The 16267-nt window shown below is 62.0% G+C and overlaps 1 protein-coding gene across 1 annotated transcript in view; it reads left to right on the forward strand.

Moving 5' to 3' along the window:
* LOC111145735 (trinucleotide repeat containing 18) overlaps nucleotides 1–16267 on the forward strand; it is an 81636-nt gene that overhangs the window by 64524 nt on the left and 845 nt on the right. The window contains exons 18-27 of the mRNA XM_022500898.1: nucleotides 2063–2493; nucleotides 6393–6545; nucleotides 6911–7052; nucleotides 8744–8861; nucleotides 9230–9305; nucleotides 9391–9499; nucleotides 11738–11854; nucleotides 12444–12608; nucleotides 12994–14387; nucleotides 15993–16229. Coding sequence (XP_022356606.1) covers nucleotides 2063–2493; nucleotides 6393–6545; nucleotides 6911–7052; nucleotides 8744–8861; nucleotides 9230–9305; nucleotides 9391–9499; nucleotides 11738–11854; nucleotides 12444–12608; nucleotides 12994–14387; nucleotides 15993–16229 — 2942 coding nt within the window. The remainder of the gene's footprint in view (nucleotides 1–2062; nucleotides 2494–6392; nucleotides 6546–6910; nucleotides 7053–8743; nucleotides 8862–9229; nucleotides 9306–9390; nucleotides 9500–11737; nucleotides 11855–12443; nucleotides 12609–12993; nucleotides 14388–15992; nucleotides 16230–16267) is intronic.

Below are 16267 nucleotides of genomic sequence, written 5' to 3' on the forward strand. Positions count from 1 at the left end.
GACATCTTTATCAGGTTGAGAACATTTCCTTCTGTTCCTGGTTTGAGTGATTTTATCTTGAAAGAGTGTTGGGTTTTGTCCGTTACTTCTGTGTCTGTTGAGGTTGTTTGTGTGTTTTTTTTGTCCTTAATTAATATGGTACATTACATTGATTTTCTTATATGTCGAACCAACCTTCTGTTCCTGGAATAAATTTCACTTGGTCATGTGTATAATCTTTTTTTTTGTATGCTTCCCGATTACGTTCATCTCTGTTTATAAATTGTATCTTCCTAAGGGACTGACCATTTAATCATTTAAATATGTCCTCCTCTAACGATTTTTATTGTAAGGTCAATTTTGTCTGATACTTAGTGGAGCTCGTTCAGCTCTTTTTCAGTTGCTGTTAGTGTGGTTTATATCCTTTCCATCATTTGACTTTTAGTCTCTTTGTGTCTTACCCTTCTGTTTTATATCTCTAGTGCTTTGTTGGGTCTGTTCCTCCTTTACCGCCTTATTTCTTGGGGAGGGGGCAGGAGGACAGTACGCTGGGTGGAAGTAAAGGGCACGGACTCAACTCCCTGCTGTGTCACCATGCGGCCTTGAGGCCTGGGCACATGCTCCTCTCTCTGGGCTTCTTGCCTGTCCCCATCCCAGGGCCCTCCAGAGAACACGCGCCCCCCCCCCCACGCACCGTTCTTGCTGCCCCACTGGCCTCGTCAAGTATTTAACCTCCAGCCTTACTCATGCAGTCCCGCTTCCCTCTTCTAAGCACGTGTCCACTGTCCATCACTGCCCTGTCCGCCCGGCAGTCCCGCGCCCTAGGTGACGCCCCTGCAGTGTTGAATGGGGTCTAGGTTTTCTGATGGTGTTTTGTCGGAGGCTGCCGTCAGGCAGGGCCTCATTCCGTTACACCCAACAGCAGAAATCCAGCCTGCGTTTTATGGCCTGCACCCCTAATCAGCCATGAAAGCCCCCAGCTGCCTCCCTGTGCAGTGGGAAGTTTGTTAACAAAAGATTAATTAGTGGCATTGGTAAGCTTTGCCAGTGGCTACCTCCCACGGAGTGTCCCCTCCCAGCCCAGCCCACTGCCCTGGCTGCCTCTGTTGGGTGATGGGGCTGGGCCTCCAAGAGGAGCCCTGGAGGGCAGGCTGCCAGCTGCCCCGGGGTCAGTAGGCCTGGGGTAGTGAAATTAGGGATCTGTTTCTGTGGGGCCGAGCAGGACTGGATAGACAGATAAGGGTGAGAACCCAACAGTGGGCTGTGCGCCTGTGTCGATGAAGTGTGGACAGAGGACTCCCCAGGGTGCCAAGTGGACCTTCTCAGATAGGAGGCTGCAGGTGTCCAAGTAGAGGCCTGGAGAGACATGGTGCTCCAGGGCCCAGCAGTAGCGCAGGTGCTGGAGAACAGCGGGGCATCGGGAGAAGTTTGTGTGTAAAGGAACCCAGCAGCTCCAGGCCTGGATTGAGCCCTGCCCCTTGTCTGTGGGAAGGGCCAAGCCTCAGGTGTGACAGGAGGGGGCCGGGCCCCTGCACGAGTTCTGGCAGGGCCTGTCCTCTAAAAGGGAGTGGGTGCCAGGGACCTCCCATCTCTGAGAAGCGGCTCCAGGAAGCGGAGAGAGGCCCCATGGGGCTCGGGGATTTCATGTGGGCTTTCCAGCTGCTTCCTTGCGGGTGTTAGGCCCTCTCTGGCCTGCCCTGGCTTCTGGGATTCCCATGGGGCATATAGGAGGCAGAGAAGCTCATGTGGGGCCAAGCAGGAATCTTCACGGTCCCTGATGATGTTCTTGCGGGGGTTGGTGGGGGGGATGAGGAGGGAGCAGAGTCTGGGCAGCCACGGTGGGGGGAGGGGGCAGTTTGGGACAGCAGTGGGGCCAGCAGGGCTTGCTGCTCAGAGGCGTGTGGCCCCATGAGTCCTCCCCCCTCCTCCTCTGGGCCTCAGGTTCTCCTCCTGGAAATGAGAAGCCTCCCTTGGAGGAGGGTGGGACCGTGGCCTTCTGCTGGCGGCCAGGGCGTCTGGGTGGGTGGGAAGTGGGGGTGCCGGGAGCCCCTGTCCACAGCCGCTGCCCTCGTCCCGAATGCAGGCACGGAGTTCGAGTACACGGACTCGGAGAGTGAGGTCAAGGTGCGGAAGCGGTCGCCTACCGGGCTGCTGCGGCCCAAGAAGGGACTAGGGGAGCCCGGGCCCTCCCTGGCCTCCCCTGCACCTAGCGCCCGGGGCCCAGGTCCCACCAGCCCCGACAAGGCCAAGCTGGCGGCAGAGAAGGGGCGCAAGACCCGCAAGGTGCGGGGCGCCAAGGAGCCCGGCTTTGAGGCGGGGCCCGAGGCCAGCGACGACGACCTGTGGACACGGCGGCGGAGCGAGCGCATCTTCCTGCATGACGCCTCGGCCGCCGCCCCAGCCCCCAGCAGTGCCGCCCCAGCTGCCACCAAGCCCAGCCGCTGCGGCAGGGGTGGCCCGCTGAGCCCTCGCAAGGACACCAGCCGTGCCAAGGACAGGAAGGACCCCAGGAAGGTAGGTGCTCGGTGCAGGGCCTGGGGGGGTGGGGCGCGGCAGGAAGGGACCTGGCCTCACCCCTCCCTTACAGGGGCTCCCTCCCCTCCCGTCTCAGGGGAGCACCCTCCTGTGGGAGCGAGGTGCAGGGACCCCAAAGGAGAGCACTGCCGAGCCCCACCCCCCACTTGTGATAGGGAGGCGCTCGGCGTGCTTCTCGAGCAAGGGCTCTGGTACGGGTGCCCGTCTCCAGGTCGGAGTAAGTGCCGTCACCCCAGTGAGGAGCTTGAACCATAGGTCAGGGTCTCTGCGGTCACGGCCCTGTGCTACATGGCTGATTGTGCCGCGGACAGAGTCTGACGCTGTCGATCCTCCTGTGGCGCGTGGCTCCCCCCGACCACCCGCGGGATTCTTCCTGAATTGTCTGCCTGGGCTCCCCAGCTGGAGGATGCTTGCTTTCTGAGCTCTCTAGGACAGGCGTACTGCTCCCGTCCTTGCACAGGCTGCTAGGAAGCTCCTGGCCCGCTGTCTCCCCACCCCCGTTGGTGTGGTTGCGTTCAGGCCTAGCAGCCGGCAGCTCAGCAGTGGCCTCTGACTCCGGCCTCCCCATCCCCGACCCTGATGGAGGGTGATCTCTCGGATAACGGTGACATTCTACAGGATGTGGTGTTGAGGGATGAGATTCGGCACTGATTTCCTGTAACGGGCCAGTGAGGCAGGTGCCGTGTTCTCGGGTCCTTGGTGGTGATTGTGCTCACCTGTCTGTCCACGGCTGAAGCCCCGTCAGTCTTCCCCAGACCTTGGAGGGAAGGTGCTGGATACTACAGAATGCTAGTGGTGGTCTCACCAGGTGGTCTGCCGTAGGGCCCAGGTGGCCTCTCACCCCTTTACCACTTCGTACGTCCTTTACTGGCAAAGGGAAACTGTGCTGTCTGCTCACGACCCTTCTAGCACTGACTCCCTGGAGTTGGCGGAGGGATGCGTCCCACAGGACTGCCGCCCAGCCCAGCCCCTCTTCTCACGCCAGTCCCGGGCTGCAGCTTGGCCCCGAGTTTCTGGCGGCCGCACTGGCCGTGTAGCGGGGGTTCCCCGGACCCATGGCTCAGGGTCGATGATTCCCCAGAGCAATGCCCAGAACCCGGGGGGCGCTTTCCTTACTGTGACAGTTGATCAGGAAGCATACAGCGCAGCCACAGATGGAAGAGAGGTTCAGGGCGGGGGAGGACGTGGCGCTTCCTGCCCTCTGCAGGTGCTCCCAACCCAGAAGCTCCCTGAACCTCTTGCGTAGGGTTTTTTGGGGACTTCTTCACTTTGGCAGGATTTTTAACTCAGTCTCTGGATCCTCTCCCCTCTCCAGAGGATGTGGGGGGTGGGGGGTCGAGCTCAGAGTTCCTGGCTTCTCCACCTGGCTTGGTGTTGCTGGCAAGTGGCACCCATCCCAAGGCTAGCTGGGGGCTAACCCACAGTCGCCTCATCAGTACAAAAGGTGCTCTGATGATCCGGGACGTCCCAAGGGGCTTAGGAGCCCTGGATCAGGAGCCAGGGGCGGAGACCAAGTATGTATTTCTTCCCATGTCCCCGTATCACGAGACCCTGTGAAACAGGTTACGCGTATTAACTGGACCTCACAGGTGGCCTTGCTCCCTGCCAAGGTCATGGCTGCTTATGATCATCCAGGCTGAGCTTTGAATACCCCCTAGGCCACACTGGCCCCTGGGCCCTTGGCCAGGACAAGGCACCCTGTGTTGGGGAGGAGCGCAGGGGCTCACTGAGCCCAGCCTTCTGACAGCACAGTGAAGGCCTGGAACAGAGCAGGCAAACTGTTGACCGAAGGAGGACGGAGATGCCCGCGGAAACCCCCCAGGACCAGCCAGTGCTCATAGTTTTGGGAGATACGCTTCCATATCTTTCTGAGACTTGTACATTCCTGTTTGCCATCAGCCTTATTTTACCCTTCCTTTTTTTTTTTTTTTTAAAGATTTTTTTTTTTTTTTTGAGAGAGGGAGAGAGATCACAAGTAGGCAGAGCAGCAGGCAGGGGAGGGGGGACGACATCAGGCTCTCTGCTCAGCAGGGAGCCTGATGTGGGGCTCGATCCCAGAACCCTGAGATCATGACCTGGGCTGAAGGCAGAGGCTTAACCCACTGAGCCACCCAGGCGCCCCTTATTTTACTCTTCTTAAAAGCATTTTTATATATTTATTTTGTGGGGGAGGGGCAGAGAGAGAATCCCAGGCAGACTCCCTGCTGAGCACAGAGCCCGACCTGGGGCTCGAACTCAGGACCCTGAGATCACAACCTGAGCCCAAACCAAGAGTCGGATGTTCAACTGACCGGTCACCCCAGCACCCCAGGAGTTCTTTTCTTTCTTAAAAAAAAAAAAAAAAGTTTCCCAGAAAGGGGCTTTCTAGCCAGCGGGAAAGAAACCGTTGTCAGTGTTGTCTGATTAGAACAGGGGTGTGGAGGTTGCAGGAAAGGAAGGAAGTACAAGTCCACCTAGAGCTTGTCTTGCTGTCCCCGCCCGCCCCCGCCCGCACAGCTGCAGAGACGGTCACCTTAGGGTGAGCTACTTACAACAGATGTTTGGGGGAAAAGTCAACAGAACCACATTACAGACGGTCCTTCGACCCCCAGGATGCCTTCCGATTTCAGAAACGTGAACAGGATGTAGGCATGCATCTGAAACGAGAAAATGTAATTCTGTCTCGTCCCCCTGCAAGTGGGGAGCCACACTGAATACCTTCTGTCCCCGTACTGTCGTCTGCTCTGTCCCTTAGGATGCCATGTGCTATGGATGTCACTTGTCTATTGGGAAGCCATGACGTCCTCAGCGGTCTTTTTAGTATTCGCTCGGGATTCTCTCTTTATGTTTCTTCATTTCCCACATCCTCTGGTCCGTGATCTTGGTTGGTAGTTTCAGGAATGTGTCTTTTAAAAAGCATAAGGTGACCCCCACCACGCCCGATCCTGCCACCTGCCCATCTCCCCTGGGTCGTGCAGACCCTTAGCCTGAGCTGGCTTCTAGAACCAAGTACCCCCACATTGTTCTTTCCGCCGCCGCCCCTGGCCTAAAAGCTTGTAACTGGATCTGTGATGCGCCAGTGTTTCTAAGGTCCCGGGACAGCCGGGTGCTGGTGCCTGATGCCCGAAGCCGGCAGGTGTGCTCTCGGTGCTCTGAGACTGGTTTCCACGCCGTGGGCAGGGGCGGTGGGGGGCAGAGGGGCGGCCCATCCTGCTCCCCCATCCCTGGGGGGCTTGGAGTGTGTTGGACGTGGCTCTCCCCTCACTGCTGGGGTGCCCCAGAGGCAGTTGGAAGGGTTTTGCCTGCTCCTTCTGGCACATGCCTGTGGAACTCACCGGTATTGTCCTGTTTTTGTGGCATCACTTGGAAGTGGAGATCCCTGTGCATCCATCGCTGCGGAGTTAAATGACCTGCACCCCGCCCCCCCCAACACACACGCACACACACACACAGCTGCACATGAGCAGCGGCTGACGTGACTCAGTCTCTGAGTTTATCAGACAAACTTTGGGGAGGAGGAGTTGTAAGACAGGACTCTTGGTAAATTCCCTTCTGTGTTTAAAAAAAAAAGAACACCATGTGTGTGCAGATGTGGCTGCATAGCCCGTGGTTGTACGAGCTGGTGGAAGGTTCTGGAAGGATGTGCCAGGCAGCCACTGGTGATTCTAATTAGTGCTGTGGAGTTGATGGGCCGCACTGGAGAGGAAGTTACACTGATACACACCTGGGTCCTTTTTATTTTCTTTTTACAGTAAGTAACATATAGTAGTAATAAAACAATTAGGATTAAGAACAAACACACTTGCGGGAAGGAGGGGAGGTGTTTTGTTCCTCTCCCTGGAGGGTGAGTGGCGGGGGCGGGCGGCCTCTGATGGCACCTGTGATGCTTCCTCACCCAGAAGAAGAAGGGGAAGGAGGCTGGCTCAGGGGCTGCGCTGCCCCCACCCCGTGTTCCCGCCCTGCCCCCCGACGCTCGGGCTCCCCACACCGGCTCCCCGGCTGCTGCCAAGAGGAGCAAGGCCAAGGCCAAAGGGAAGGAGGTGAAGAAGGAGGTAAGGCCTGCTGTGCCCAAGAGTGAGGTCCCCATGGGCCCCTGCAGACGGGGGTGAGCTGGGCGTGCCCAGCCCCCGCGCCCTCCAGCCCCCGCGCCCTCCAGCCCCCGGCCGGGCTGTTCATCCTCAGACCCACTGTGTGTCTGAAGGTGCTGCGGCAGCACGTGTGGGCTCGGCCCTCCGACGTGTGGCCCCAGTTTGCCTTCCCTCGGGCCTGTGGGCTGAGGCCAGCTGGACCCCTGCTGCACCCGTGGCAGGTGTCCCTGCTGCCGGACGTGTGACCCCGGGTGTCTAGGGAGGGTCCTAAGCAGCAGGGCTTGGGATGGCGCGTCCTCAGGCATTGGCCTGCTGTGCTCTGTCCCCAGAACCGGGGGAAGGGGGGAGCCGTGAGCAAGCTGATGGAGAGCATGGCTGCTGAGGAGGACTTCGAGCCCAACCAGGACTCCAGCTTCTCCGAGGATGAGCACCTGCCCCGCGGCGGGGCCGTGGAGCGGCCGCTAACTCCGGGTGAGTACTGCAAGGCCGTGGGGGCTCCAGCCGGCAGTGGGCGCCCCAGGAGGGTACCTGGGGAGATGTCGGGCTGGGGCCCTGGGGTTGGGTGGGGCCTGGTGTCCGTGGTGAACCGAGAGAGGCCAGCTGGACTCCGGTTTGGTGAGCTCATGGGGTGGGGTGGGGGCACTGGGTGGGGGGGCGGCGCAGAGGCCGATGGCGGAGTCTCGCGGGCCGCAGGCAGAGTGTGGCCTTTGCCCTGTGGAAACAAGAAGCTGTCAGTTTGTCTAAGTCCGTGCAGCCACAGCGGTTTGGAAAGTGCATCCTGACTGCTTTGTCGCGGATGGGTTGGGGGGGTCCAGAGGGGGACGGGGAGTCCGGGTGGGAGGCCCTGTGAGGATCCCGGTGAGCAGCAGTGGGCTGCAGCGCTGTGGGGCAGCACGGACGGAGACGGGGTGGGATGAGGGAGATGGGATGGGGTTGGGCACATTGTGGGGGGGGGGCGTGTGGATGGATGAGAAGGGGTGCAGACAGGTAGTGGTAGGGTGGGCGTGGCGGGAGCAGGGGGGATGTCCCGTGCCATGCTCTGCTGGCTGGAGTATGGGGAGCCGGGAGGATGTCCCCGGGAAGCGACATATGCCTGGCACGCGGCCCCCGGAGTCTGGGGCTCAGAGGGGCGGTGGAGGATGTGAGTTGGGTGGGGCAGCTAGGAGCGAGAGGACAAGCAGGGCTGTGGGCCTTCCGCCCAGCCGGGAGTCAGCTGTGGTGTGTGACAGCCTCGCAGTGGTGTATGGCGGGAGGTGTCTGTCCTCCCCTGTCTGCAGGCCAGCTGGGCTAGTTCCAGCAGCAGGAGGGCTCGAGGGACTGCTCGGCGCTATGGCCGTGCTGCCAGAGGCTCCTGAGGGCAAGTGGGAGCTCCTCCCTTGTGCCACTGGCCAGAGGAAGTCATGTGACCACGCTGGGCACGGAGGGGTGGGCAGTCCACGCGCCCACGGAGAGGCTGGGGCGTGGGTGCAGGTGGCGATGGGCAGGTGGGCAGGCCATTCTGTGCAGCCCAGTGACCTGTGCGGGCTTGTCTAGCCTGGTCGCAGGCGGGTGGAGCCAGGCTCAGGGTCCCACGGGGCAGGAGAGTGGGCCTGAGTGTCGGAAGCAGTGTGGCCCAGCCTGGAGGAGGAAGACTGAGCTGCACTTGGAATTGGGGTGCCAGGATCAGGTGGCCTTCAAGCCGAAGGGCAGAGGCAGCTTCAGGATGAGGACAGGCTTGGAGGTGGTTCAAGGGGCCAGTGAGGGCTGACAGCCTTGCTGGCAAGTTTGGGGTTTGGCTTCCGCTGGGACCAGTCACATTCTAGGTGGAACGTCCTGGACGTTTGGCTGAAGGGGTAGCCGGCCCAGCAGGGGTACAATGACCTGGAGCCTCTTGCCCAGGCCCCAGCAGCCATGGTCTCTAGGGTAGAGGAGGGCCAGCACGAGCAGCCTGTCACCCCTGGTTCCTCCCTGCTTGGAAGCTTTCCAGAGGCCTGGGTCAGGACGGGAGAGGCTGCTCATGGCTCTCCGTGTGTCCCTGTACAAGGCCTGTCCGGCACACGGGTGGGCACACACGTGTACACACACAGCCTGCAGGGGTGGGGGAACGGGAGCTTGGGGCAGGGAGAGTGGGTCTCTGGCTGCCCCCTGGCTCCAGCCCTGCCTCGCCACTGCCCCCTCTGCAGCCCCGCGCTCCTGCATCATCGACAAGGACGAGCTGAAGGACGGCCTGCGTGTGCTCATCCCCATGGACGACAAGCTGCTGTACGCTGGGCACGTGCAGACAGTGCACTCTCCCGACATGTGAGTGGGGCCCTGGGGGGCTGTGTGGGTTGTGGCGCTGGGCTCAGGGCCTGAGGACCCTCAGCTGGTCCCATGTCCAGGGTGCCGGGCCCCTGGGGGCAGGTGGCTTTGCTTCTCAGAGCTGGGTGAATGGCCCCGGAAGCCCCCAGGATGTGCCGGCCTCTCTTGGACCCGGAACCCCTCTTCATCTGGGAAGGAAACAGACCCAAGAGGGGAAAGACTTGCCCCAGGTTTATATAGGGTGTCTGCAGCCCCCCAGGCTCCAATGTCCCACCTGGGAGGTCTGGGGGGCAGAGCTGGCACTTCAGGGTGGGCAGGAGGGTCCACAGGGTCCGTCCTATCAGCGCGTCCGTGCTGTGGCCTTGCAGATACCGTGTGGTGGTGGAGGGTGAACGTGGGAACCGGCCCCACATCTACTGTCTGGAGCAGCTGCTGCAGGAGGCGGTGAGGGCTGGGGTGGCAGCAGCCGGGTGGGTGGGGGCCGGGGCCATTCCTGGTCGACCCGGCGCTCAGTCCCTGGCTTTTCCAGATCAACGATGTGAGGCCGGCCTCCACCCGCTTCCTGCCGCAGGGGACCAGGATTGCGGCCTACTGGAGCCAGCAGTACCGCTGCCTATACCCGGGCACCGTGGTCCGAGGTGGGCCCCCTGACGTCTTCCCGGTGTCCGCCATTCCCCCATTCGGTCAGGCCCCAACCGCGACTGGGCACAGACGCGAGTGACTTATGAGGCCTCTGGGATGGCCACAGCCTCAGGCCCTCGCGAGGGCCCTCTGGCTTCACACCAGCCCCTCAGGGGTCCCGCCATCAGGGGAGCCCTCTTGATCCCTGATCCCCATTTAAGTCCTGGGATGGAGCTTGGGTCACACAGGTGTCACTGCTGCGGGTCTCACCCCCAACTCTAATGAGCAATGTTAGCTTTCAGATTCCACATGTGGACTGAGAAGAGGGGATAGTGGCCCCCCGGGAAAGTTGGGGTGCTGTTAGCAGAGTAAGAGTTTGGGGAGCTGGACCGATGAAAGTAATAGGAGCTGGGACAGCACCCCCTGTAGCCATTGCAGACCCCACACTTCCGGGAGACGGGGGTGTGGATGTCCGTTACCTTACCAAAAACACCACCGCCCGACCCGCTGCCCAAGACAGGACAGCCCGTGGCCGTCTAGCTTCCGTGTAGACACGGGATGGCGGAGTGGGGGTGCTGGGCAGGAGGTCTCTGTGGTCACAGTTCATCGTGATTCAGGTCCCCCGGAGCTTTCTGTGCCCTGGGCCACGATGGGGTTACTCTAGGGACTCCCCAGTCATCCCTCTGAGAATTTCATTTCTCCTGGAGAGTCTTTGTGTAGCTTTCTGAGAAAACCTGTGGGAGGTAAATCCTTCCACTAGGTGCGCACCTGATCGGTATTCAAGCCTGTGCTTAGAGATGGTTGAGCTGGGCATCAGGCCTGGGTTGGAAATGATTTTCTGCCCCCGCCTCAGAGTCACCAGGCCGGTGTCACCCAGCTTCTGATGTCTGAGAAGTTCAATGCTGTGATTACAGCCACGGCTTTGTAGGAGACTTGCTTTTGCTCTCTGGAAACTGTTAGGATGTTGTCATTATTTCTGGAGCTGGAATTGTGTGTGTGTCTCTGTGTGTGTGTGTGTGTGTGTGTGTGTGTGTGTGTGTGTGAGTCCATGTGTGTGCGTTGCTGGGGACTTGGGGGCAGAGGGCTCTGTGAAGCAGATGTCCTCTATCCCCAGCCACCTGCCCTGCCCCCGAGAGCTGGTCCCTCGGACGTGCACTCCCGAGCTGGGCCGCCGGTGGCACCTCTAGCTTTTTCTTCTTGGTTGTCTCTTTTTCACCGTTTGTTCCGCTTCCCGGGGAGGACCCTCCACTAACCGCGCTCTTCTGGCCCTTCCATTCTCTTGAGTTTTTGAAATTCCTGCTGTCATGGGAGAAATTCGCAAGAGATTTTTCTTATTTTCTGAATCTTTCCTTCCCTCTCCTCTCCTCTTCTCTTCTTTCCTTTTTGAACGTTTGTGTCCTGTCTTCATGTTTTGTTTTTTTTTTTATTATTTTGTTTCATATCTTGTTGCTTGTATCCGTGTTACCTTTTTTTTTTTTTTTAAGATTATTTATTTGACAGACAGAAATCACAAGTAGGCAGAGAGGCAGGCAGAGAGAGAGGAGGAAGCAGGCTCCCTGCTGAGCAGAGAGTCCCATGTGGGACTCGATCCCATGACCCTGAGATCATGACCTGAGCCGAAGGCAGAGGCTTAACCCACTGAGCTACCCAGGTGCCCCCGTGTTACCGTTTTTTAAACTTCCCCGAGAATCTGCGGTTTCCCTGTGGGGCTTCTCCAGCTCCCTTGTCTCCTGAGTCCCCCTTCCTCCCTCGCAGGGGGTCCTGTGCTCGCTCTTTGGCCTCCCTCTCCTGGGAGGCTGTCCTTTTGGTCCTGCTGGTCCCTAGGAAGCAGATCGGAAACTGTGTGGATAGGCCTGTGTTGTGGGGACCCCAGGTCTCAGCAGCCGGGGTGTACCGGCTGTAGGCCGGCACCCCGCCCATGGCCCTGTCCTTGGGGTCTGGCGGGGCGTTTGCATGTGGGAGCGGCTCTGCTGTGCGCTAGGCATACACCCGTAGCCTGCCCGCCCTTGCCTCGCCCCCTGTTGCTCAGGGGAGACTCTTGGGGGAGAGTCTTGGGAGCGAGTCAGGATACCGGAATGGGAGTGCTGGTGCTCCTGCTGGGACCACATGCTCTGAAGCTCACATTCTGCACCACTGTATACCTGTACTCACACAGGTCAAGCCCAGGGCTACTTACTGGCTGGTGTGTGCTCCCCTTGTGCCCCTCAGAGAGCAGGGTCCATGGGCCTCCCTCACTCTGCCCCTTCTGCCAACAGGCTTGCTGGGCCTCGAGGATGACGGGGATTTGATCACCGTGGAGTTTGATGATGGGGACACGGGGAGGATCCCCCTCTCCCACATCCGTCTCCTGCCTCCCGACTATAAGATCCAGTGTGAGTGCCGGCTCTGCTGTCCAGGGATGGGGCAGGGGTGACCCTCACGTCCACACCTGGCTCCCCCCTGAGCCCGACTCCGGGCTTTGGCCATGTTCGGACCATTCACACCCAGGGGGTGGCAGTGGCAGGAACCATGGGTGGGGCTCCCCGAGTCGGCATCAGGAAGGGGCTCCCCGGGCTCCCCAGGCCAGTCACTGGTACTGGATGTTCCATGCTCCCGGTGTCCACGAGAGCATGGAATTCCTGCCTCGGCCCTGGGTGTGATACGAAGCTCGGGTCCCCTGGCCAGGCTGCCTGACTTCTAGGGCTCTGTGGTTTTGAGCTTCCTCCGTGTTTTTGAGGCGCAGTCTTGGTTCCGTGGCACCCACGCTGTTCATTTGAGGAGCCCCATGGAGCTTTCTGTGTGCGCAGACACCTGTGCACCCCTGCAGATGGGGCCGCTCTCCCCAGCCGTGCAGCCCCTGCAGGGCAGGCCACGTGGGGTCAGCCACAGGGTTGCCCAGCCCCTGTCCCCCACGACAGACAACACTTGGGTGGCCGGGAGAGCAGAGACCTGGGCCTGAGCCCCCGTCTGTGTGCCCGGTAGGTGCGGAGCCCTCCCCAGCTCTCTTGGTGCCAAGCGCCAAGCGCCGCAGCCGGAAGACCAGCAAAGACACCGGGGACAGCAAAGATGGCGGCACCCTGGGGACGGAGGAGCCCGGCGCCAAGGCACGAGGGCGTGGGCGGAAACCCAGCACCAAAGCCAAGAGTGGTATGTCGGCCCCAGCTCGGCCTTGGCCGAGGCCCAGGGGCAGATGGGAATGGGTGGGCACGGGCCGCACGCCTCTGTGGGGACTTGGTCTCAGGGGTACTTGGACTGTGTGACAGATTGGGAGACAGAGGCCCTGGGAGGCACGTTGGTCTGTTGGGGGCAGAGTGGAGGTTCAGTCAGGTTCACTCCAGCATCTGGGGACAAGTGCTTGGAGCCAAGACAGCTGGGGACCACACTGGGGTCACCACTGATAGGATGACAGTGCCTGGGGAGCCCAGACTGGGCGCTGCTCAGGGGCGCGCAGGGCTGGGCTTGAAACAGGGCTTTCTGGCTCGGGAAGCCCCTGGCCCCGGCCTCACAGAAGCTTTTTTCTTCTCTCTTCTAGATAGAGCTGCCGTCCTGGAGGAGGGGGGCCCAACAGAGGAGGTCCCCAGTACCCCGTTGGCCCTGGAGCCCATCAGCACCCCAAGTTCCAAGAAGAGCCCCCCAGAACCCGCGGACAAGCGGGCCAAAGCCCCCAAGGCCCGCCCAGCGCCCCCCCAGCCCAGCCCGGCACCATCTACCTTCACCAGCTGTCCGGCTCCCGAGCCCTTCGGGGAGCTGCCGGCCCCCACCGCGGTCCTGGCCCCCGCCCCCCTCGTCGCCATGCCCATCACCATGCCCGCCACCCGGCCCAAGCCCAAGAAAGCGCGGGCTGCTGAAGAGGCGGCCCCCAAGGGCCCCCGGAGGCCCGGGGAGGAGGCCGAGCTGCTTGTCAAGCTGGACCACGAGGGCGTGACGTCGCCCAAAAGCAAGAAGGCCAAAGAGGCCCTGCTGCTGCGAGAGGACGCGGGGGCGGGGGGCTGGCAGGAGCCCAAGGGCCTCCTGACCCTGGGCGGCTACCCCTCGGCCGCGGGCGGCGGCGAGCCCAAGGCTGCCCGGCCCAAGGCCACGGACGGCGAGCTGGCCCAGGAGCCCGGGGCCGGGCTCGAATTCGAGAGCTCGGGCCACCCCAAGAGCCCGGAGAAGGGCCAGGCGGAGCAGGACGGGGCTGAGGAGTCGGAGAGCGGCAGCAGCAGCAGCGACAGCGGCGGCGGCAGCAGCAGCAGCTCCGAGACCGAGGGGGAGGAGGAGGCCCAGGGCGAGACTGAGGGGGAGGAGGAGGCCCAGGGCGAGACCGAGGGGGAGGAGGAGGCCCAGGGCGGTGGCGGTCGGAACTGTAGCGCCTCCAGCTCCCGGGCGTCCTCGTCCTCGTCCTCCTCCTCGTCGTCCTCGTCGTCGTCCTCGTCGTCCTCGTCGTCCTCATCCTCCTCGTCATCGTCCTCCTCCTCCTCGTCGTCCTCGTCGTCCTCCTCGTCGTCGTCCTCGTCCTCATCGTCGTCGTCGTCCTCGTCCTCCTCCTCCTCCTCATCCTCGTCGTCCACCACTGACGACTCTTCCTGCAGCTCCGACGACGAGGTGGCGCCTGCCCCCGCGGCGGGCCCGTCGGCCGCCCCAGCTCTCCCCAGCAAGGCGCCCAAGCCAGCAGGCAAGGGGCGCTCCTCGGCCCACTCCCCGGGCAAGAAGGCGCCAGCGCCCCCACCCCAGGCACCCCCGCCGCAGCCCCCGCAGCCCCTGCCGGCCAAGGCTCAGGCCGGGGCGGGGGCCAAGAGCCGACCCAAGAAGAGGGAGGGCGTCCACCTCCCGACCACCAAGGAGCTGGCCAAGCGGCAGCGCCTGCCGTCCGTAGAGAACCGGCCCAAGATCGCTGCCTTCCTGCCTGCCCGGCAGCTCTGGAAGTGGTTCGGCAAGCCTACCCAGGTACCTGAGGCCGGGGGCAGGGCGGGGTGGGGGGGGGGGGGGCGTGTGTCTGCCGCCGTGTGCCCGTCCTCCCATCTCCTCCTGTCTGCCGAGAACCGGGGGCGGTGGGGGGGTCGGGATGAGCCGCGCGAGGCAATCCCATGTTGTGCTGGTGGCCCCCGGGTCTGGTGTCCGAAGCCGTGTCCTCCCCACCCACCCCCAGCAGTGCTGTGTGTGATGTGGGGCCCAGACCTGCCCCTCTGCGGAACACAGGCCAGAAAGCAGGCAGGGATGGGCCCCCAGGGCGGGCATCCAGGCACCATGCAGAGGGGCTCTCAGAACCCCACAGACTCTCGGTGTGGGCTTCATGCTTAGCTGTCCTCGGGGGCGGGGGGCGGGTGGCGTGTGACCCCAGCAGGAGGCGCAGCTTTCGCTTTGGGGGCTGGATCGGGTCCCCGCCCACCCGTGATTGAAGGGAGCAGGTGCTGGTTGCCCAGGTCTAGGGTCACTTGGCCACCCTTGTCGTAGATGCCCCCCACCCCGCCCTCCGGGGAGCCTAGTGGATGGAGGGAGGGAGGGAGTGGCCACGGGTGGCGGGAAGCCTGGTGGCTGTCAGAGACAGGTTGGTGTAGGAACCGTAGCCGCCCACTTCAGGTCGAATTTATTTTCAGCCTTGAGCTGAGAAGGACTTCAGCGGTGTTCAGGACCTATAGGGTTCAGTGACAAGGGCATTGAGAAAGTCTGTCCCCACCGGGGTCCAAGGAATTAAAAGTAGGAAAACGGGATACCACAGCAGGTTGGAAATGAGCGTGTAGGTCTCCCCCGTTGAGGCAAACTGGCCGAGTGCCCTGGCTGAGGGAGTTTCAGATCTGAGTTTGGGATCGCGCTGCTTCCGTGGGGGAGCTCAGCTTTGCTGAGGTCCGATCCTGGGGGGTGCGGTGGTTGCCCCAGAGTTGCTTGGGGCTGTGGTGGGTTTTGGCATTTTGGTGTGTTTCATCTTTGGACCCGCACGTCTGTCTCCATGCCAGTCTATGAAGTGTTTGTTGAGTGACTAAGAAGAACCCAGTGCGCTCTCAGGGCCTGGCCGAGGTGTGCCTTGTGCTGCATCATGAGGGCCCCGGGCTGACCTTAGTCAGGAACGTCCCTGGGGGGAGGTGGATGTGGTCCAGGACAGCACCCGATCAGGCCACCTGGGCGGCCGACTCCGGGCCCCACGCCGCCTGCGGGGGTGTAAGAACGGGGCTGTGCAGCCGGTGACCCGAAGGGCTGTGTGACCGTTGTGGGGGGTGGGATGCTGCTGGAGCTGGGAGCCTGCCCTGTCCCCTTGCTGGGGCTCACTGTCCTCCTCTGGGCCTGGCTGCACGAGTATCCTGGACAGTGAGTGCGGGGTCTGCGGGCCCTCCCAGGCGCCCGTGCCAGCACCGCTACGGAGCAGGGAACAGAAGCCCCTCCTAGCGGCGCGTTGTCCGTGTCAGGCGCTCCGTGTGTGGAGGGGTGAGGAAGGCTCCCTAGCTAGAGCGAGCAGGGCGTCGGCTCCCTCCCAGCCCGCCCCTCCCGCAGGACACCCTGAGCTCAGGGACAGGGGCAGGCCGGCCGGGGCCCCCTGACCCACAGCGTGTCCCGCAGCGCCGCGGCATGAAGGGCAAGGCCCGCAAGCTCTTCTACAAGGCCATCGTGCGTGGCAAGGAGATGATCCGCATCGGGGACTGCGCCGTGTTCCTGTCCGCCGGCCGCCCCAACCTGCCGTACATCGGCCGCATCCAGAGCATGTGGGAGTCGTGGGGCAGCAACATGGTGGTCCGCGTCAAGTGGTTCTACCACCCCGAGGAGACCAGCCCGGGCAAGCGCCTCCACGAGGGCCAGGTGACGCGGGGGTGCTGAGCAGCCCAGAGGTGGAGGCC

Source organism: Enhydra lutris, unplaced genomic scaffold, assembly GCF_002288905.1.
Source record: "Enhydra lutris kenyoni isolate GAN:26980312 unplaced genomic scaffold, ASM228890v2 scaffoldscaffold13, whole genome shotgun sequence".
In the NCBI taxonomy this organism is placed as follows: domain Eukaryota; kingdom Metazoa; phylum Chordata; class Mammalia; order Carnivora; family Mustelidae; genus Enhydra; species Enhydra lutris.